A 23,342-nucleotide genomic window follows, 5' to 3' on the forward strand; every position below is an offset into this window, starting at 1 on the left:
CTTTTTCAGTCATTTTAGAATCTTCTATGGCTCTGTTCATTATGCTGGGCATATCTATGTTTTCTTAAGTTTTATTTACAGCTTTCTGCTAATTATGTGAAAGTTGTAAGGTTGCATGGGACCAACATATTAGAATCAATTTATATGCTTGTCTTGTCTGCAGTTGATTTCAAACATTGTTTTCAAACTTTTAAACAGTGATTCCAGACTTTTGAACTTTTTTGCCAACATTTTGTAATTTCTTGACATTAAAACAAATGGAAAAAAGTACAAACTCAGTTCTTTCAATACAGAATGTAAATCAATTAATAATGTAATTAATTGTGCAACTTATTTATTTATTGGTAGAAAAAAAATCAGAGTAACAGCTCTTGAATTCTAAGGGTCAAGGAAGCCAATGTGAAAAGTTACTGTTCACATCTGAAGTAGGTTTTGAAGACTTTGAGGAGAAATGAGAAGCAGGTTAGGGACTAGGCCTGGATTTCCCATCAGGGGTTTTGGGGAAGGGGGTGTCATGAAAGAAGGGTTTTGTTCAGAGAGCCTGTCGGAACCTGTTCTGTGTGAGGGGTTGGAGAGACTTGGAGTGAAAAGAAGAGAGACAGATGAGAGAGGAAGACAGAGAAGATCTGCCTTTGCAAGGTCGGCAGAATGAACAAAAGAGACACTGAGGTGCAAGTTAGTGGAGAGATACAAGCCAGAAAAAGACAGATAGACAGAAAGAGAACCATGTTCAGAAAGCAAGGAACTTTCACGAAAAGAGACTCTGCATCTCACTAGCAGCTCAGTGAAGTGTCGTACTGTCAGCTCGCACAGTCACAAAAGCAAGACAGCAAAAAACAGTCTGTGCTGTGAGGAAAGAGGTGGCAAAATTATTATTAACTACACATACGTCTTAAAGGGGAATTCCACCAATTTTAAGAAATTCTGCGTAATTCAGTGTTTAAAATTTTAAGTCATTCAGAGTGCTTTGATTTGAAATGCTGTAGAGAAACTCTGATTTAATTACAGTGGTGTGACAGAAATATCCATTATACTTACTGTCAGAACCACAAGTAAACCTTCACATGTCTCCTGAGCTTTATGTGTAATGTTGGTCTGACAAATTCAGCTTTTTTTAGTTTCTGTTTTGTCTTATATCTGCTGCATGTTCCCCTCTGCCATGAATACAGTTTAAATAATAAGTTTTGAGGCCAAAACCTTAAAACTATTGTAAAAAAGTGAATAAGGCATCAGGCAGTGTATTCATAACCGTTTCACATAATAACTTCTTGTGAGGCATAAAACTCTTCAGATCTCTGCTCCATTACTACCGCTGTGAGCAATTCTGAATCAGTTTCTCTGAACAGAGCATTTCACATCAAACCACTCTGAATGACTTTGCTTACATCTTAATCATTTACTTATGTAGACAAGGTGAAAAATCAGAGGAATTCCCCTTTAATATATACAATATTGGATATAATATCTTATATCTTAACAATACTGAAATAACTGGTCTTGAACTGGTCAAGTTCTGAAGGCTTGTGGCTGAAATGTGCCTTTGCTCTTTTTATAACAGGTGTTCCAGGTAGCTTATGTCATCATTAAGGCAGCTAACTCTCCACGTCCAGGAAACTGGATTTTGGAACGTTCTCTAGATGGCATCAGTTTTCATCCCTGGCAGTACTATGCCATCAGTGACACGGAGTGCCTGACCCGCTACAACATCACCCCCCGCATTGGCCCTCCCACCTATAAGAGAGACGAAGAGGTCATCTGCACCTCCTACTACTCCCGCTTGGTGCCTCTGGAACATGGAGAGGTGAGCAACTCACAAAATTCTTTTTTTCTTTATATAAACCGACCACTTCTTCTCATATTGCTGTAGCAGTCACCATGGCAGGATACTCAGCTCCAGCTAATGAGAGCTTTAGTTCAGCATCGTTTGGTGTTTGCTAAACCTGGTAAATAACCGAGGAGCTGAATCAGGTTTTTTAAGAAGGGAAATCATCAAACTGTGCTGGACTTTGACTTTCTAGAATCAGAGTGGAGTAAATCATCAAACTGTGCTGGACTTTGACTTTCTAGAACCAGAGTTGAGTAAGGTTCTGCTTGTCGATATGTGCTCTGGCAGCGGTGTTGTGAAATTGTAGTTGTAGGTCTGTTGAATGTGTTGCTATTCTGCTTTTAAGACTTATCTTCTGATGGTTTGAAAACCCAGTCAGCTCAGATGGTTCTGTTTATGGAGAATGTTATTTTGTGAATGGGAAAGTGCTGTGGGGGGGCAATTTGGGGGGATCCATGCAGTGAGTGCTAGTCTGGCAGTAGTCCAGTCTAGAGGATCTGAGTCGGCTATGGAACAATGAACAATGCTTTCTCAGTGTGCCTGGTCCAGTTCTAAACCCACTGAGCCACTGAAACAAGCACTGCTCCACTGACTCAATATCAAGCTTTACATGTTAGAATATAAATCGTTGTTGTGGTGTTTGGATATTTAAATCTGGTAGTGCCCAGTTTAGTGGCGTATACTATCATTAAAAAGTTTGTCATGCTAATAATTGCTGTTATTTTGTTGAAATAGAAAATAATGTTTCTGAGAGCATGCCAGTGACCTGTGGTGTGCCCCAAGGCTTGATTCTTGGGCCACTCTTATTTAATTTATACATGCTTCCTCTTGACCAAATCCTATAAGACTAGGGGGTATCTTACCCTGGCTATGCAGATAATACTTAGATTTACTTGGACTCCCAAAAAGACAACCAGACTGCTTCAGTTGATTCAAAATGCAGCTGTCAGAGTTCTCACAAGGAGTGAAAGAAAAGAACACATCACATTTTTAAATCGTTACACTGGCTACCAGTGTAAAGACCACCACTTTCAAATATAACGTGTTCTGGATGTAGTTTTATTCTAAGTTCAGGCTCAGTGTTTTACAGCTTCCTCTGTAATTATGGAATCATCTTCAGCTCTGTTCATCATTCTGGACACATCTAACGTTTCTTCCCTTTTTTTACAGCTTCCTACACATTAGTCGAAACCTGTTGAAATGTTTCTGCAACAAATTTATTTTATTGAAAAAACTGATTCCTAACTTTTTAATGGTAGAGTCTATTACATACAAGGTTATCAACAACATCATCACATCATTATCAAATCGATGACAGTTGTTTAAAGTTTTCACCTTGCTGCCAAAAACTGCTGAAATATTTATTCATTTTTTTAAAGCAATGTGAAATATTTTAAACTTTCATGTTAGTCGTCTTTTAGTCTGGTTTAGTTATTACATGTGAATTATGTGAAAATATGTGGTGAGCATTCCAAACACAGAAATGGTTTGCTGGCACTTTAAGGCCCACACAGGCCTGATATCCGTAGCAGCTGTGTTGGTGTGCTGGGTTGTTACAGCTCTATTTCTTCTTCTGCTCAGATCCACACATCTCTGATAAACGGCCGACCAGGTGCTGATGACCTGACCCCTGAGCTGCTGGAGTTCACATCCGCCCGCTTTATCCGCCTGCGCCTGCAACGCATTCGCACACTTAATGCTGACCTCATGACCCTCAGCTACCGCGACCCCAAAGACGTGGACCCCATTGTCACCCGCCGGGTATACCAAACTTCCACTTTCAGTGGCAGTGCTGACTTCATACAGATATTTAATTAACATTATTAATAATATTAGTAATTTAACATTAATATACAAGCTTATTGTTTATTTGCCTTCTGACTTTTGATTGTGTAATGATTATATAATGACTATGTTCTCAGATATTTTTGATTGTGTTGGCTGCTAGCTAAGCTTTATTTTGCAACACGATTTGTTTTTCAGAAAACAGATGTAGTAATCTGGATGGAGTAAAATTTGAGTGTTTATTTTTAAAGCTTTACATTATACTCTGTGAATGAACCAAGCAAGGTCAAGCGTTTTCTTTTGTAATGCTGGCCTCTCTTGCATACTCTCTTCTGTCTTTAGTATTACTATTCACTCAAGGACATCTCAGTGGGCGGGATGTGCATCTGCTATGGCCACGCCCAGAGCTGCCCCTGGGACCCTGTTACCAAGGTAACGGAACACACTCTTCAGTTCCCAGCCAAGAGATTTGAACACAACCTGTCAGTCAAATGAGATTATATTATGAGTGTGAAATTCCACCCCTGTCAAGCTAATTGTTGGCACCCGTGTTTAATGTTGTTCAGTGGTGCCCCTAATGTTATTAGGATTTTATTCAGCTCAGTACTGAAACATGAAAGATTGTTGTGGTAAATGGCCCAGGATTGGTGCTGTGTGTTTTCTATTTGTAATCTCTTTAGTGAAGATCACATGGTCCCCTGACATTTGAGTAGAGGTTTTAGAACAGCAGGTTCTTTCAGTAAAACAGTAGGACCCCTGCAGTTTGGAGGAAATGATCCAATCCAGACAGTGTTAATCAAGCGTTGTTACGTCCTCTTTGTACCTCATTAACAGTAAAAATCACGTTAACAAGAGGCTGAGAAAGCGAGCGGTAAACTTTGGCCTCCTCGGCTGGACTCTTAACAAACACATACACCCAGTGTTAATTGGGTGTTGGTTGAATTTCAGTCTGAGAATGTGTTTTGTGTGTGTGGTTGTGTGGGCTGGGCGGGGGGGGGTCTGCTGTGGTCTGCTGATTGACAGAGTGTAAATAGAGAGCATTTCCTCTTGGCATTTGTTTTCTCCACCCCCCCTTTTGTGGCATCAGGGTCTTGAATGTGTGTTTGTGAAAGAGAGAGAGAGACAGGGAGAGAGAGAGAGAAAGAGAGAAAGCAAAAGAAAGAGAGTGAAGGGAGAGAGAGAAAGGGGGAAAGAGATTGACACTGAAAAAATATTGCTGTAAATTTTTTTGATTCAAATGTGTATAAACGTTACTCATAAATGAAACGTATTACATCACAATTACTTTCATTCATTTTCTTATGTTTGGAAAGAATTGTGCTGATGTATTTAATTCACATGGACCTGATACACATTTGAGTCAATTCAAAGCAACACTTTTTTTTACTGATGTGCAATTTGTGAACATTGCGTGGTCAACTGTACACAAATGCTGAGAACAATGTAATTCAAGTGTGTTTCATAAATGAAGCCCTTGGTCCTTCTGACATTGCATTTTTGCTTGTCACTGCTCATCATTCTTCTTCCTGCCTAGAAACTGCAGTGTGTGTGTCTAACTGCCTCCCTTTTCTCCAGAAACTGCAGTGTGTGTGTGAACACAATACGTGTGGAGAGAGCTGTAATGAGTGTTGCCCCGGCTACCACCAAGAACTGTGGCAACCTGGGACCATCTCAGATGGCAACACATGCGAGAGTAAGGCAGATATACACTGACAGCCCACTTTAAAATAATGAGAAAATTACCCACTTTTAAAGGGCACATATTTTCTTTTCTCAAATTTATTTTCCTCTGACGATTATGTGGGTTTATATACCAAAAGCAGTCGTAATTCATTTTTACATGACCGTTTTCTAGGGCTATAATAATCATCATGACATTGTGAATAGACATAATGATCAGAATGAAAATTCCATTAATTATGACATTAGATGCAACTACATTGTTTGAGCACCAAAATTCAGAAACAACCAGCACCAATCAGGAATGTTCATTAGTAAGCTGTTCAACAGCGTGGATACAGTCACTTAAACAAGTTTTGTTCAACTATCATGAAAATACAGTATCAAGAATTGAATCAAATCATGGGTGTACACCCCTACTGTTTTACCACCTGTCTTTATCCCTTAGTATTAAACAGCATGTTTTTGTTACTGTGCCTTTAAGACATATGTGTAAATGACCTCTGTTTTGATTGGCTGCCCTGTACTGTACTTTATTCAAGAAGCAATTCAGCTGAAACACTCTTCCTAGTCAATGGGCGGAGCTAATCGGCTAATAAAATAGTTGGCTATATGTAAATGTGTAGATTTTTCCTGTCATTTAAATAACAGTGAATTCATAATAGGCTGATAATGCGGTTAATTCCCATGTATAGACTGTATAGACTGTGGAGTGAATGGTAAAATTTTAAGATGCTTACATACTACATCAAACTTGCATTTCAAAGAAAATTCATTTTTCCATCACATGAGCCTTTTAACTTGCGGGATTAGCGCACAAATGTGGGTGCATTGCAGCTTAGTTTACAGCTTGTTTTTCAGTTTTTGGCATAATTTGAAAATGCCTGTTGCTCTTTACATTGTGTGTAAATTTCATGAAGAATGGACCAAAAGAAATGGCTCAAAATGTCTTGGAAAAAAGTCTGGTTCCCTTGATTTACATTTAAAAGTAAAGGAAGTTTTTTCCTTTTCCTGTAAAGTCATCATTTTGGAGATACAAGGTTTTCTTCCGACGACAGCAATATATAAAACTAATGATTAATCTTTTTTCTAATAAACTGTGCTTTGTTGCTCTTTTTACTGCTTCCTCAACTGCTCAAATTAACACATTCCCTTTCCCTCCTTCTGTTCTTTTCCATTCATCAGAATGCAACTGTCACAACAAGGCAGAGGACTGTTATTACAACCAGACCGTGGCTGATCTGAAGATGAGCATGAACACACACGGCCAGTTTGTGGGAGGTGGAGTGTGTATCAATTGCATGCAGAACACTGCGGGGGTTAACTGCGAGACTTGTGCTGATGGTTACTATAGACCACACAAGGTACAGAGCTCCTCAAGCGTGTGTGTGCATATGTGCATGTATGTGTGTGGCCCAATAAGCCCCCTGTCTGCCATGTAACACCTGTTTTATTACATCCGAATTGCATCTGAATGGTTTATTTGTGTGGTCATGATTGCTGGTACTACAGAAAGTACAATAACAGTTTAAGAAAAGGATCATAGTATGAACTCAGCAGCATAAATACAGAGTTTATGGTAGCAGTGTCCTTTATGGCTTGTTTATGGTAATAGTGTTCTTAAGCTTTGTCATAAAAGCTGATCTGTGTGAGTAAAGGCTCGATGCAGCAGAGCTGTAGAGGTACTGCCTTGTCTGAATGATTTATACACGCTACACGTGTTACAGTAGATTCTGCTCCTAGCAGGGATTCTGCTGTCCTATTACTGTAGATATTTTCATGACTCATCCCTACAGGACATTAGCTTCTCATTTTTCTCCCTTCCAGTAGGAGATTTGAGTGTAATAGTTTAACCTGAAAAGTGAAAACACAAAAAAAGTGAACACACTTATTTTACATGCACAATGTTATAAACAAATGCTGCATATATTCCATGTCCTATTTCAAGACATGTTAAACTGTGCCTTTGTGTTATACTACTGACACCAATCAAAAAAAGACGCAATACAAAACACAGCTATTGCATCATTGCATTACATCTCATACGCTGCAATAATACAGCATTTAAATCTGTTATTTTAGGAAAATAATCACACTTCACAATCACATCATTCTACCATCTTATAAAAACTAAGATGTTTTGTTTATTTCACATTTTATTCTTTCCATTGGTCATAATGTTAACACTGTAAAGTTTCTTCTGGTTGGTTAGCGCTTGATTTCACGCATTTCATCATTTGCGCTCAAACCTTCACTTTTTTCATGAAGTTTCGTGAATCAGACACAGAACAGCTCTTGCGTCATAAAAGACAGTCAAATCTGCCCTCTTTTTTACACAACTGTGATGATTAAGGGCCAGTGTGTGTACTTGTAACAGTTAATGAATGTTTGCATTTGTTTGTTAATCTCAGGTGTCCCCATATGCTAATGAGCCCTGTCTGGAGTGTAACTGTGATATGAGAGGCTCTGTCAGCCACGTCTGTGTTAGAGACGACAACCATGCTAACCCTGGCAAAGGTGACAAGCACACACACACACACACACACACACACACACACACAAACACAAGGGCTGTAAATATAAATGAAACCTATTTTAAAGTCTCATAAGCATGACAAATATAACACACTTGTGTAAAATACAGTTTCATATTACTTATTTTAATACTAAATGATGCATCTTTTCTTTTTAAGCTGTGAAACTTTACTATGCCTACCTCTAAGTGAACTCTCTCTCCATGTGATGCTAATAGCACCAGATAGGATGAAAATTACATCTTGCTAATTTGGTGGCTGCTAGCTTACATTTATCATTAGACCTTAAGGGTGTAACGATACACACCATTCAAATTTTGATTCGATGTGATACACTTTTCCATGCAGCAAAACTAAGGAGTGCCTTGTGTTTTTACACAATTTTAATATGTTAATGTTTTCAGGTTCGGTTTTCAATCCTGAGGTCAAGATTCATTTTCAACATTTTATATGTTAAAATTTTTCATCCTACAGAGCTCTGATTATTTGCTACACAGATTTGTTTGACTCAGATAAATAAAAGTTCTCCATTGGAATTTTTTCAGTGCCTACCATGGCACACTCCCCAAAAATCACAACCTGTTCAATTTCTAAGCTAGTCAGAGAAAAGCATTGGTTTTAAGCATTGACAGTGGCATTCATGAAAGATGATGAATAAGAGACCCTCAGAAAAAAATCAAGCTTCATACTGACAATGCAGTTCTAAATTTCAATACACTATTTCAAAATGTATTTTTTGATTCATATTGAAATTTTTACTCCCTTAAGGCCTACTCCTTAGCTGCCATCCTTAAGTGACCACTCTCTCCACATGTCGCTAATAGCACCAGATAGTATTATGACAATGACACCCTGACTAATTTGATGCCTGCTAGATTACGTTCATTATTACACGTTTGATTATGTGACAAACTGCCCCTTTTGTAAGATTTGTTGTTTTTTTCTTATGCAGGTCTCCTTCCAGGTCAGTGTTTGTGTAAGGAGGGTTTTGCAGGGGAGAGGTGTGATCGCTGTGCGTTCGGCTACAGGGACTTCCCCTTGTGCACACGCTGTGAGTGCAGTCTCGAAGGTAGCCATAACATCGACCCCTGTAAAGAGTGCATCTGCAAGGTAAGACACACACACACACACACACAGACACACTGACTCCATAGTATGAATAGAGCAATAGATCAGTTTCAGTAAGCAACTCTTTTCCAGATCTTTAAATCATTCCTCCTGGCTAGTTTGACCAACTGTGTTGTGTCTTTGTTTCTGCAGGCCAATGTGATGGGTGCGAACTGTGACCTGTGTAAGCAGGGCTTCTACAACCTGCAGGCCACTAACCCAGAGGGCTGCACTGAATGTTTCTGCTTCGGTGTCTCTGACGTGTGTGAGAGCTCCACCTGGAATACTTCTTTGGTATGGTATCACACACGTACATCTCCAGAGTCTAGCAGTGTACTTTCTGTAATTTGCAGTATGCAATGTGCTGCTTTGCTTTATGATTGATTTATGATTCAGTGAGTTGTCTTCTGTTCATATGTTGTGTAAGTTTGTTCATCATTATTATGATGACCAGGGACCAATCACAGTTTGTTTCTGTGGGATATTTATGCAATTCACCAAATTTAATTATTTTGGTCAAAAATAATGCAGGCCAGTGTTTAACCACATCACATTAAATGTTCACCAGAGATTTTTTCTCCCTGTATTTTTTATTATTTTACTTAAGTATGCAAGTACAAGCCTTTAAGAAGGGTCCTCATCATCATTAAACCATTAAAACATTAATAGGATAGTGTGCAATAAAAAAAAACAAAAACAGTCAGTACTAATAGTGGAGGTACTAAACCCAAAAATAAAATAAAACCTACACATTATACATTCAACCTGGGACATTTTTAGACCAAACATCCATTTTGTGTTTAATCACAATCATACCTTAATTCCATTTTGACCACCATTCTTGGAATTTAGCATATTGCAATCTCAACATGTACGTTATTTTGGAGTAAATTCTAATCTGAATAAGTTGGTTATTCTTGCTTATGCCACTTCATTGTTATCCCTTACTCCTTATAACAGATATTTTCAATTGGCACTTTTTAGTTCTTGTGGGATGGCCCTAAGAATATCAAATATGAGCTCTCTACACAGTTCAACCTCCAATTTTATCAACAGTGGCTAGCACTTCTTTCCCAAAATCACTGAACTTAGGTCACTTCCAAAAGATATGTATATGATTATTTATTTTCTACTATAAGTGTTGTTCTACAGAAATGGCTTACAATTTTCACAATTGAACTCTCTTGATGAAAATGAATTTGTAGTTTTGTGTTTCTCATTAAAGGCATTCTCCCAAATTTCTTGACCAATTCATTCATTAAGCTCCTCTTCCATGTTTGACTCATATATACAGTGACATCATGTGTAATGTTAGATAGAGCCTTGTTAATGTCATTGATTTCCTTGTTTTCTGATTTAGTTGGTCTTTTATGAAGTGTTATTCTATATGTGCCTTGGGTGTTCTTTGAAATGTGGGTGTTACACTGGTATATTTTAATATACAATAAGTATAGCAGTCTTAGTACAGAGCAGCGTCTTCCGAGATCAGGTCTATATCGTGCAGTCCCAGTGCATATTGTCTCATAGTGTCTGAATTAATGCGTGCATTCGTTCTGTTATTATGCAGATTGTGCACAGAGATGGTTGGCTCCGCCCCTCAATCCACAGCACCTCAGTCCACGCCATCTCTATGATTGAAGACAACCTCATCATCACTAGCAATGCTACGGCAACCACAGGCCACCTCTCTGTGTTTTCCTGGACGGCTCCAGAGCCTTTCCTCGGCAATCAGGTCTGTCTGTCTATCTTCCCTCATCTCTCTTCCTCTTTCTCTCACTTTCTTTCTCAACCCTCCTTCCCTTCCAGCCCTTCATCATGTTCATGTTAATAGCTGCTGCCCTCTAATTACACCTGATCAGTGACGGACTCATTATTACATTATTACATTTCGAAATAATTAGCTTACACATGACCAGGGTGACTCTTAATATTTGTCGCCACTGATCCCCTGGGTGATTAATGAAATTGAAATAAGTAATTATCCCTCACACTAATACCGGTTCTAAGTGAAGGAGACAGCAATTATCATTAGAAATGGCTCTCATTTAGGGGTCCTGCTCCCATGTTAATACAGAAATTAAATGTCCAACAGGTGTCCAGCTGTTGCCTGTGGCTGTAAATTCATGTTTCCTCAGATCATTATTGCAAGAGGCTAATCAAAAACATTAATAACCAGCCTTCAGCAGCACACTGGATGATTTATAACACAGTTATTTGCACCTTATATTTTAATGAAAATTCTACTTTTAGTAATAGAGGACTGACCGCATAGGTAATCACATTGATACTAGAAGAAACAGTATTTTTTTATTAAATAATTATTTGTGCAAAGCAACCAGTCAAGTCTTGACTCTCCTTTCCAGTTAGATTATGTGTGCAGTTTAAAAAGTATAAAGTATAGTATATAAACATGTAGAAAAGTACAAAATATAAAGGATTAGAATAAAAATAAAAAAAGTAAAAATTCAGATGTCAAATACTGATAAATCTGTTTTTAGGAAAGGCAGGAACTAACATGTTCTTTCTCACCACAGCTGACTGCATATGGAAGCTTTCTAAACTACAGTGTGGCGTATGATGTGTCGGTTGACAGTAATGTGGACAAAACACTCCCATCACATTTCGACGTGGTTGTACAGGTAATCTACATCCATGCATTTTGTTCCGTACAGTAAAAAGCATATTTGACTGCAGTTCATTTGGAAATGGGGGCAGACAACAAACACCACCAAAACTCACACTTCCTGTCAATATGTTCCCCTCCTGCCTCACTGGTGCTCCTAGGGGAATGGGAGGACCCTGAGGCAGCAGCAGTCCAGAAGTGTGCTCCTGAACCCTCACAGGGAGCAGCAGGTGGAGCTGGAGATCCTGCCGCACTTGTTTGTGGACGTGCACACAGAGCGGAGGGTTCAGAGAGACGAGCTGATGAGTGTCCTGGCTGATGTGGCCAGCCTCAGGATCAGAGCTCATCTGAACAGCAGCGTGGACGGAGTGCTCCGGTGAGACTCTGTTTCGTGGCAATTTTTGCGTAGTCCAGTATAAAATAGACAGTACTGCGCAAATGTCAAGGCAAATTGTTTAACCCCATTCATCTGAGCAGGAAGTTTATTTTCGCGCGTGAAAACACTATATAACCTTAGAATAAGTACAAATAAAGATGAATGCAGATAAAAGTAGCAAGTTATAAAAAGTTGTGAGCTGGTTAGAAGAAAATAAGTTTGGTTCCTGGTTGCTCCTCAATTACCTAAACCAGGTGCTGGATTTTAGCTATAAATAGATCTGGATTGCTACAGGATGTTTGGAAATAATTAAGAAAACCACTACTTAACCACTACCACCAGAAAATCACTACTTATTATATGTCATTTGTATTTATTCTAAGCTTTAAATACTAGCAAGTTTATAAATAATTATTTATTGCCAGATAACATATACACGTGCTAGGACGCGCTCATGCACACCTACCTGCCTGCTCTTACCTAACATGGCAGCTTGCAATTGTCCATAGCACTGCATTCAGTAAGGTGGCTTCCTTAAAGTGTCAGTAGGGGTGACCCTGCGTTATCTTTCATTGTAACCTTCTCCCCATAGCTGTCTGTTTGTTTATTTTAACTTATAAATATGGTGCGTAATGTGTATAGGTTGAGCTCAGTGTCTCTGGCCGTGGCTGACTCCACCTCCAGAAGCTCTGCTCCAGCTCCAGATGTGGAGCAGTGTGAGTGCCCATGGGGATACTCAGGGACATCCTGTGAGGTAGGACTGGAGTTGGTCTTTGGTATCCTAGTTTTGTCAAATAAAGCTCACTGTTATTAGAGTATTAAATGTAGTCTTTTCTCTGCACTCTTTCTCTGTGTCTGCTCTCACTGACACTCTCTTTCCCTTCTTCTTTCTCTTTAGTACTGTATTTCAGGGTTTTATCGAGTTGGAGGCATCCTGTTTGGAGGAAACTGTCTGCAGTGTGAGTGTAATGATCATGCCACTGAGTGTGACATCGATGGAGTGTGTCTGGTGAGTTTTCCTTTGTACCGTTTGTATGTGGGTTAGAAGTCTGCAGAGGTATAAAGTTGAAGCCCAAATCCGACCCATACCTGAGGCTTTAAGACCAAACCTGACCATGCCTGATTAGTACTGCTAAATTTAAAGACCACTCACACACACTAACAGTAATGGATTATCACAGACATGGTTTTACAGCGCTTCACTTAGTTACTAGCAAGTGAGTTAATGAACAGTAAATGTCACGCCGGAATAAAATGGTATTTTACACATCTGTAATAAATTATGAGTTCTTATTATCAGCATAGTTTTGTGGAATTGCTGATGGGACCTGGCAGAAAATAGCATCCACTCTCCTTTGATCAACTGTTAACCCCGCTGTTCTAAGTTCCTCTATCGTTCAGCTATAGACTATAACAATATGCTGGCACCATCTATCAAATTAAGGCAAATCTACTATGTAAAAAAATCACTCATTAGAAAACAAACCGAGTTTGTTCCGAGCCCAAAGTTGTATGTGGAAAGTCAACCTGATCCTGGCCAGAAACCTGAGGTTTTGACTGGCCCCTCTGGGCTCAGGTTGGGTAGCAGACCTCTAACGTATATCATGTGCCATAGTTGAATTATACAGTGATTAGTCATGATAGAAAAATCACAAAGATGAACGTCATCATTTAATAAAGAAATAAAGTGTTTTAAATGTGCCATCATTTTCTACACTTTCTTCATTTCATTTCTTAGAATACTGTATAATATCATTCAGAATATTGCTATGGTGTGTTGCCCGTCACATGTGACTGTATGTTTGTGTGAATGTGATTGAAATACTGAAGCCCTGTTTCTTCCCCAGAGCTGCTCTCACAACACTACAGGACCCCACTGTGACCAGTGCCTGCCAGGTTACTATGGCGACCCCACGGAGGGCACAGCAGAAGACTGCCAGCGATGCGCCTGCCCGCTGACACTGGCGTCTAACAAGTGAGTTAGTACAAGTGTGTGTGTGTGTGTGTGTGTGTGTGTATGAGACTGCACTCAACCCTCAGTTCTGTGGGCTTGAAATCTGCCAGGAAATGTACTGAATGACACAGAGTTGCTTTGAGAATGTTCAGACTGCAGTTCTGTAAGAGCAAAATGGTGCAGAAGGATTCATTGTTTATGATGTTTCCAGCTTCAGTCCTACCTGTTCTCTACAAGGTCCTGGAGAGGTCATCTGTGACCAGTGTGAGCAGGGTTACACAGGGGCCAAATGTGAGAGGTACAGTCAGCACCTACATGCTTGACAAAAAGAAAAAATAAATTTATTCAAAAATAGATAATAATAGGAATATAAAAAGCTGTGTTTGGTTTAAAACTAATGCGAAACCTAAAACACTACAAGGATGCGGGACACTGGAAGATGGGGTGCAGCATCCCAAGGGATGTTTAACTGCAACTTTTAAAAATAAATAAAAATAGTAATCTGAGTGTATAAAAGGCCAATACTTGCTGATTTTTATTTTTATTTAATATTTTATTATTTCTTTTTTTTTTAGAACCAGCAGTAGCCAGGTGTTGTTTTTAAGTTAATGCTACATTTTCTTTGCTGTTCTTGCAACTACTAGAAGCTTCGGGGCCTTTAACTTAAACACAAGCAACTTTAAAGTCCAAATTGAAAGTGTAATCAGAGTTGCAGACTTGCTCTGAGCCACAAAGCAGCCTAATGTTTTGTAAACTAAAAAAAATCAATGCTATAATGTCCAATGTTTTAATACTCAATGTGTGTTTAGGTACTGAATTTTCAGCATGTAGATGCTGGTGGGCCTGACAAAGTCGGCTACCTCACAACATATCGGCAAAAACTGGTCACTGTTTAGCTCATTTGCATAAAACGAGAGCAGAGTGAACAGGATGTGCATTAAAAGTTGATCGTATCAGTATGTGTATATTATCGTCTCTTGTCACATTATAGCCTGTTATAACATCTTATTTGAAGTAAATTATCCCAAAAAATTACATATATGCTGCTATTTATACTGCTATGTACGTCCCGTATATGCTCCTTAAAATTTCAGCACATCCAACTCAAAACATCTTCCTGCGTCGCTGCTCAGTGCAAATACACTCCTCATCTTTTTCGGAATGTGAGTCAGTTCATGAGTCTTTTCTCCGCTGTGCCTCGTTCTTCTCAGGTGTGCTAATGGATATTATGGGAACCCCACTGTCCCGGGTCAGAAGTGCTCAATGTGTGAGTGTAACGGTAATGTGGACCCGTCTGAGCCAGGTCACTGCGATAGTGTAACGGGCGAGTGCCTCAAGTGTGTGCGACACACGTCAGGCCGACACTGCGAACGCTGTGAAGATGGTTACTATGGTGACGCCGTGACAGCTAAGAACTGCCAAGGTAGGAGCATCAAAGAGTTTGAGTTTTCCATTGTCAGTTTCTGTTGTTGGTTTCTGTGTATATTGTGTATATTTGCATATCGTGTTTTCAGTCCTTCACTAAAGGCCCCTAAAAATAACAGGTGGTGCATAAATCTTGAAAATATGTATTTAGGGCCATCTAGAGGAAAGGAATTGTATTGCATGTCTTTGTCCCTTCCCATTTTTACAGTTATTTTTTACATGTTTTGTCTTCAGCCTGTGGCTGCCATTCTAACGGCTCAGTGTCCAGTGTGTGTAACATCATAACTGGGCAGTGTGAGTGTAAAGCCAATGTGGTGGGAGACAAATGTGACCACTGCCAGGTAAGTTGAAGCTCTTCTGTGACTCTTTTTTGACTTTTCTTCATTACTCATATTATCAAATATTACTGTGATCAAGCAGTCATTAAGTTGTTTATTTCATCAGTGGCATAATAAAACGTAGTAACTCATAAATGATAACTTTATAAAAGAAGGAAAGAAACATTCATAAACATTCATTTATGTTTACAACAAGATTTTATTCGAAATAATTGGGAAATAATTTTCCATAAAATGTTGGAGGAAATGTGAAGGAAAGCTTCTCATTGTGAAAAATAAAAAAACAATAAAAATAATGGTTTTGATACAACATTCATGATTTCATTCATAGTACTGTAACTGCTTTCCCTCGTCAAATCACTCTGCAGGTCTTAGCCATACATTGTAGTTTATTTACAAACCATTATGTCATTGCCAGTAGCTGTCTTAAATCCCATCGATCTTCCTCTGTAATGACTGTCCTGGGCACAGCGATCTGAGTGAAGGACTCTTCGTCCTTATAGTCGTGGTCCACCATGGTTGCCTTGTGGTGCTGGTCAAATGGGTTTTTAATATGCATCAGTGTGGTTTAATGTTCTTTCGCACTCTTCCGGACGGATGGTGGGAGGCTGGTGGAGAGAGGGTCAGGACCTTGGCTGGAGTTTGGGTGTGAAATGTTGCAGCTGTTCCTCTAGCCTACAATCAGAGGCTTGGTCTGGAGTAAAGGGTGATGGGCGAGCCTCAGACAGCCAGGAGCTCCAGCGGGGCCTTCTTGGATGTGAAAGACTTCACATTTGGCAAAGTGTCCTAATCAAGATGAATGACACAGCTCACATTGAGTGTTCAGACAATAATTGGTCACAGTTTTTAATGGCAAGCTGTTCTGTTGGGACAGTTGTAAGCATCTGCCTCAGCACTGTTTCTTTGTTTGTTTTTGGCTCAGATAAGAAAGACTAAGCATTCTATATATTTTTTTTTCCTTAAAACTATAAAACATTTATTTGTAGATGGAATGCAAAATGCAGATATTTTGGCACGTTAGCCCATCGTTGCGTAAACATGCTGTTCATTCCAAAAACAGTCAGTATATCGTCAAATATTGATCTAAAATTATCAGTCTACAGATACTGATATAATTCCGATATTATCACGCGTTGCCTTTTTATGTACACAGTCCAGGATTTTCTGTGGTTATCAGCCCAGTACAGATACTGGGCACTGAGTTGGTGCAGTCTCTAGTAGCGATAAGCTTTTACAATGTAATTGCCTGCTTGCCTTTTTTATGCAATTAAATAGGTGGCTAATATATGTTTTTGCTCACCAGGTTGGTTTCCATGGCATTAACAGTGGTGATGGCTGCAGGCCATGTGAATGCAACCAGTCAGGATCAGTCTCTGAAGCTTGTGCTGAAGATGGCCAGTGCCAGTGTATTGTTGGTGTATCAGGTGACAAGTGCGACCACTGCCAGCATGGCTACTACAACTTTACAGACAACGGCTGCACACGTAAGCCTGCTTTTTCTACAGTTTAACACAATGCCAGGTTGATTTTAATCACTGAACCAGAATATATAAACATTTCACTTAAAAAGTTCAGAATCACAATAAACAATGAACCAAAAGCCTAATAGGTAGGAACTAGAAGCTGTCTTCACTCGGCTAATCTTCTGTTCTGTAGCTTGTGACTGCGCTCACACACACGGAAACTGCAATGCGGAGACTGGAGAGTGTATCTGTCCGCCACACACCAGAGGAGAAAAATGTGAAGTGTGTGAGGATGACCACTGGGGTCATGATGGAGTGACTGGGTGCAAGGTAACGTAGATTAGTCCTGTGTTTTCTAAACACACGAAAACACTCATAACCAAGTGACTGAGCCTCTGTCTGTGTGTCTCTCAGCCGTGTAATTGCAGTGCGGCTGGATCCAACTCGTCACAGTGTGATCTGCTGAGTGGTCAGTGTGCGTGCAGACCACAATTCACCGCTCAGAAATGCGACCGCTGCGCTTTAGGTTTCAGGAATTTCCCAGAGTGCACTGCATGCAACTGCAACACTAATGGCACTCGTGAAGACTTCTGCGATGATGGGCTGGGAGTGTGTGGATGTGAGGATCACGGAGGGTGTGTGTGCAAGGTACTGTCACAGCTCTGGGCAGTTTTCATTAAGAAATGTGGAATATAATCGGAGGATTCTAACAGTTTGTTTTTGTGTTTATGATGATTACATAATGATGATCTGCTGCTGCAAAATACTACAATATTGTCAATAAGACATTATTCACAGACTTAATGTATTGGGTGAAATCAATCAATGGCCTTTCTTTCTTTGACTATGGAGGACATGGGATCTGTATTTTTTAAAATTCTTTGTATATTATATACATTACTCATTTATTGGGGGACATTGTCTTAAAAAAAACTTGAAAGTACAGTACACAGTGTATATATCTGCTGCATATGGAAATGTATAAGGAAGTAATAATAATAATAACAATAATGTGTATAAAAGTGATAGTATTTTATTGTTAATTAATAACAATACTAATAATAAGACTAATACTACTACTACTACATGTACTACTACCGCTACTACTATCAGTAATAATAATAATAATAACAACAACAATAATAATAAAGGAAAATGAGGATAAATAAGTAAATAAATACATAATAAAAAGAATGATAGCTAAATAAATAAATCCTCAATAATCTTTTGTTTTATTAATTATTTATTTATTTATTGGCAGGAGTAGTTGAAAGTGAGAATAAATTTGTGATCAAGTTTTAAAATTTTCAAACGTATAAATATATATTTCACTGAAACATTCCTAAAATGTAAAAACTAAAATGCTAACATTTGTGCTCTGATCTCTCTTTCTCTTTTTCTCTCCCTCTCTTTACTTTTCTCTCTCTCAGGATAATGTTGGTGGTGGTGGTTGTGATGAGTGTAAGAGTGGTACGTTTGGTCTGTGGGGACAGAATCCAGCCGGCTGCAGCCCCTGTTTCTGTTTTGGAGTCTCCTCTGTGTGTGAGGAGCTTGGTGGTCTGGTCAGAGTGCCTGTGAGTATGCATTTTTTTTTCAGATTCTGCCATTATGTAATTCCAAATAATTTCACCATGATATTACTAGACATGGTGTGACATGCTATGTCAAATGATGGTGTAAATCTTCAACCGCACAATGATTGATTGCATTTCTTTACAAAACAATTATATGCATGATAAAATCTCAAATTTAGATTTAAAAGGGCCAAGGGCTGAACTGGAGACTGTGTGGAGCACCTGCAGGCTTCTCTTTTGGCTGGAGTACAGTCACAGGCCCATCTGTACTTCCAGCACTCAAATGAGTCAAATGAGGAAAGACTGTGAGAAGCACAATAATGTAGAAGTAATTAGTGGAAACTGGATGCAGTATGGAGAGGAGCAGAATGGCAGACCCATCTGTAGCGGCCCTGGATAAGGACACATTTGTGCCTGTCTGAAGGATATGACCTTGTACTGTTTTTATTTTTTTGCTGGTTCTTATAAGACATGTAGCCAAAGCAATAATGAAGAAATAGATAAAAGCTGTTTAGCTGTTAGTTTGGAGTTAAAATATAATATGTATCAGTGGAAGATTGAGTTGTTTGGTTATCTTTTGCGGGCTAAAAGAGGACATGTATTAAATTACAGAGGGAATCTGAAGAGATTTGTAAGACAAGAGTGCAAGAGGTGCCACAATACAGTAAGAGCAGCGACCTGATCGTGACCAACATGTCTAAAAGTATGTGGACACCCTTATAATGAGTGAATTTAGCTACCTTAAGGTGCACCCTTTACTGACACAGGTGTTCAAATGTGCACACGCAGCTTGTATAATCTCCATAGTAAAGCATTGTCAATAGAATAGGATGCACTGGAGCATTTCCATATGAGCCTATGTTCACCATGCCCAGTTCCAGGCATCTGCTTGAGGTGTATAAAGCCCCCTAGCATTGCAGTGGAACCAAGTTCATGGAGTAATGGAGCACTGATGAGTAACTTTGGGATGAGTTAGAGTGGCATTTGTGATCCAGAACTGATCATTCAGCATCAGTACCTGACCTCACTAATGTGCTTGTGGCTGAATGCAATCAGATCATCACAGAAATGTTCCAACATCTAGTGTAAAGCCTTTACTGAAGAGTTGAGGCTGTTACTGCAGCAAATGGGCAACAAATTCACTATTAATACCCTTGTTTGTAGAAGAAACGTTGGATGAGCAGGTGTGCAAACGTGTGTGTGTGCAAAGGACATCCTATCTGGCAAATAGATCAGTAATTGGTTAAACATTCTATAAAGGAATTTGCATCATCATAAACGCATATACAGAGATACACCACTTTTTAATTAATAATTCATAGATCAGGTGAGTCAGAGGTGAGTCTTTGTACCACCAGGTAAGGAATTTGGAGAAGCATTAGTTTGGACATGAGAGGGAACGTTGTTCCAATATTTAGGGGAAAGGACATTAAAGCAGTGAGAGCACTGCAAGCATTCTGTTAAAGATGTTAAGGAAGGACATGTCAAGTAGCCTGAAGTTGTGCTGTGTTGCAGTGCCAGGTTGTAGTTATGATTTGCTGAGTTATGATTTGGCAGTAGTGTGGGCCTGAGCCCTTCAAGGCTTGGAAAGCAAACACAGAAGGTTTGTACTTAATCATAGCTACTAGAAGGAACCAGTGGAATGTTCTCTGTAGGAGAGTCACATGAGAGAACTTTAGGAGACTATAGACCAGGTGAGCAGGTGAGGTTTTTTGGCACGGTAAGCCTTTCCAGCCAGATCAAAAGAAAGGTGAGCCTTCAGCAATAGTTGCAGTCACTGAATACTCAGAACTGTATGATTTCACAGATCAAAATTAGCACCACAGACTACTTTTTTACTCTTTACTTTCTAAAAGGGTGAGACAGCGCGAGTGACGGAATATATTGAAACAGACAGCCAGAACAGTTTATTAACAGTTATGATGCTTTTGTTCCTTTGCAAATGTGAGATGTGCAGCCAGAAGCAGCTATAAAAAATGCAGTGTGAACTCTTTAGAGCTCTGGATGCTTTGTAGAAGAGCGGTAGCGTATGAAGTGGATGTTTTGCACTCCAGAAAGGTTCTTAGCAGTATGTGAGGAGTGAACAGTGAAGTTGTCAGTGGCAATTTAAAGGTCTGGGTTTTCAGAATGTTTGTATCATGTTTGTTCCATCTTGTGAAGATGAAAACAAGTCATTTGTTGTATGATCAGTTATGCATTCACATTGGAATTATTCAGATTTAATGGCATTCCGTTTATTGGACCTCTGCATTTGAAATTACAATGTCTAATTGTCTTTCTTTATTTGTTAGATCACTGTGGGTCGTGAAGCTGAGCGTCTGCATGTAGTGAGTCAGAGTGACCTGCAGGGGACACTGGAGGGTGTTTACAACACAGAAGGGGAAGTGCTACTGGATGTGGCTCAGCTCAAAAGTGCCTCCACTCTCGCTGAGCCTTACTATTGGAGACTGCCCCAGCGCTTCCAGGGCAGCAAGGTAACGCTGCATAGTGTAGATCATGCAGTCCAGTGGATTTTGATATTTTGTTTTAGCTTAGCTGTTTTCTCGCTTCAAATTATCTTACATATATTTCTTGTTATAACAGATCAAATTTGGCAAGCAAAAAAAAATGTAAAACGTCACTTCTGTTTTTCACTTGGAGATAAAATGGCACTAAAATGTGTGTAACATTGTTGACCCAAAGTTTCATCTTTTACTGTAGCTGTTGTCTTATGGAGGTGAGCTCTCATATTCTGTGGTCTTTGCTGCTCTGGATGGCTCGGGTTTATCAAACTACGAGCCTCAAGTACTGATGAGAGGAGGTCACCTGAGGAAGCTGGTGATCTACACAGAAATGCCTGCTCCAGAGCATGCCGTCCGCACCACACAGCGCGTCTCTCTTACTGAGGTAAGCACTAACCACACACTCCCCAGTCAAGTACATAGACACTAAAGTGTGTGGTAAAGAGAAGATGAAGCAGGCTTGCATATCATCACTCTAATAAAAACTTTAAGGCAAAACCTGTATCTCCGGGATGGTTGTTTTATAGGAGAAGGAAAAAATGGTTTTTAAATTGAATGTACATTACTATGACAAGATTTTCTTACATGTAATTTAGGATCATTTCCAGTAGTTCATCATGAAATGTTCACATAAAATAAAAGACAAAAATACATACATTTAAAGGTGATTAAGGGGATGTTTACATACTTCCAATTTGCACTCATAACTAATACTTTAATGTAACAGTGTTTTCTTCTGAATTGAAAGTTATACCAGACCTTTTCACCAGAAACTGCTGTATTTCTTGGGAACATAAGTATCACATATATTTACTCAGCACCCTGCATAAAACATCTGAGTGTACAGTACAAAAGCCTGTGGAAGTAGAGTGGATTGTGGCTGATTTAGCTTTAAGTGGGTCTTTTCTGAGGAACTATTCAAGGCTGATTGAGTGAAGTGCTGATCTTTTTTCAACCAAACAGCACAAGTGGAAGTACTTCAACGCAGTGTCTGAGAAAGCTGTGAGCCATGCAGATTTCATGTCCATCCTGAGCAACGTGGAATACATCATCATCAAGGCTTCATACGGCACTGGCCTCCAGCAGAGCAGGTCAGCGCTCTGCCCTGAGAATGGTCTAATACTCTCATCTGCCTGTGCAGTGAATCTATAGCAGTGGTTCTCAAACTGGTCCTCAGGGGCCCCCAGATTTTTGCTCTTAACAAAAACGTTGGCCGTCAACGGGTCCATGAAGACCAACTGGAAAACCATTGAAATACTGTAGAATAACAATAAAAATAATAGTAATATATTATACATACTCTAGATACTGTAACTATGATAATAATAATAACAACTACAGTTTGCATATTACTTATTGAAGGGCACATATCATGGAAAACCAAATTTTTATTTTTATTATGTAAACATTGTGAATGTACCATTCACTATCCAGCCCATATATGGAAACTATGCTGCAAAAACAGCCCATTTTGAATTGAACTAATTTACTTATCTCCACATATTCAGCCTACCACCGTTAAGCCCCGCCCATTCATACCTAAGTTATAAGGAGTGTTTCAGCTCTGAGGGCAGCCAATCAGAACAGAGCTCGTTTATATCAGTCTTAATGGCACAGTAACAAAAACAGCTTATTTAATTCTAAGGAATAAAGAGAGGTTGGAAAATGGTCATGTAAAACTGAATTTTGACCATTATTAGAATAACAAATCCACACAGATGTTATTAATTGGACCTCAAGGGAAAAAATAACATGAAGAAAAATATATGATATGGGCCCTTTAAATGTTTCTGTAGTGCTTATCAGATTTCAGATACAGCTCAGAGTGCTGCTCAAGCTTAGAATGGCAGATTTTCGCTATGTATTTAAAGAAGTCTCTGAGCTCACATGGTGTTCTGGAGTTTCTCCTTGTGCTTTGCAGATTCATTGCTGCTCCTTTTGTGTGTAAATTTAATTTTGTTTCTTTGTCTCTATCCAGAATCTCAAATATCTCCATGGAGACGGCGGTGGAAGCGGACGAGGCTCCTGAGGGCACGCAGGTGGCCAGGCTTGTGGAGGCATGTGAATGCCCCCCTGGTTACGCAGGCCTGTCCTGCCAGGTAACATCAGCACTCCTTCTTTCATCTTTCCACACTGCAGTCAACATAAGTTATGATC

At 39.3% G+C, this 23,342-nt stretch overlaps 1 protein-coding gene across 1 annotated transcript in view; it reads left to right on the top strand.

Moving 5' to 3' along the window:
• lama1 (laminin, alpha 1) overlaps positions 1-23,342 on the top strand; it is a 55,816-nt gene that overhangs the window by 12,869 nt on the left and 19,605 nt on the right. The window contains exons 4-28 of the mRNA XM_036589757.1: positions 1,559-1,801; positions 3,407-3,586; positions 3,953-4,042; positions 5,186-5,303; positions 6,476-6,654; positions 7,702-7,807; positions 8,777-8,934; positions 9,085-9,225; positions 10,499-10,663; positions 11,466-11,570; positions 11,716-11,930; positions 12,573-12,684; positions 12,829-12,939; positions 13,778-13,905; positions 14,096-14,182; positions 15,096-15,307; positions 15,544-15,650; positions 16,951-17,131; positions 17,304-17,440; positions 17,525-17,758; positions 18,541-18,684; positions 20,976-21,158; positions 21,385-21,570; positions 22,149-22,276; positions 23,164-23,284. Coding sequence (XP_036445650.1) covers positions 1,559-1,801; positions 3,407-3,586; positions 3,953-4,042; positions 5,186-5,303; positions 6,476-6,654; positions 7,702-7,807; positions 8,777-8,934; positions 9,085-9,225; positions 10,499-10,663; positions 11,466-11,570; positions 11,716-11,930; positions 12,573-12,684; positions 12,829-12,939; positions 13,778-13,905; positions 14,096-14,182; positions 15,096-15,307; positions 15,544-15,650; positions 16,951-17,131; positions 17,304-17,440; positions 17,525-17,758; positions 18,541-18,684; positions 20,976-21,158; positions 21,385-21,570; positions 22,149-22,276; positions 23,164-23,284 — 3,771 coding nt within the window. The remainder of the gene's footprint in view (positions 1-1,558; positions 1,802-3,406; positions 3,587-3,952; positions 4,043-5,185; positions 5,304-6,475; positions 6,655-7,701; positions 7,808-8,776; positions 8,935-9,084; positions 9,226-10,498; positions 10,664-11,465; positions 11,571-11,715; positions 11,931-12,572; positions 12,685-12,828; positions 12,940-13,777; positions 13,906-14,095; positions 14,183-15,095; positions 15,308-15,543; positions 15,651-16,950; positions 17,132-17,303; positions 17,441-17,524; positions 17,759-18,540; positions 18,685-20,975; positions 21,159-21,384; positions 21,571-22,148; positions 22,277-23,163; positions 23,285-23,342) is intronic.

The sequence above is a fragment of the Colossoma macropomum genome, unplaced genomic scaffold (assembly GCF_904425465.1).
Source record: "Colossoma macropomum unplaced genomic scaffold, Colossoma_macropomum, whole genome shotgun sequence".
Taxonomy (NCBI): domain Eukaryota; kingdom Metazoa; phylum Chordata; class Actinopteri; order Characiformes; family Serrasalmidae; genus Colossoma; species Colossoma macropomum.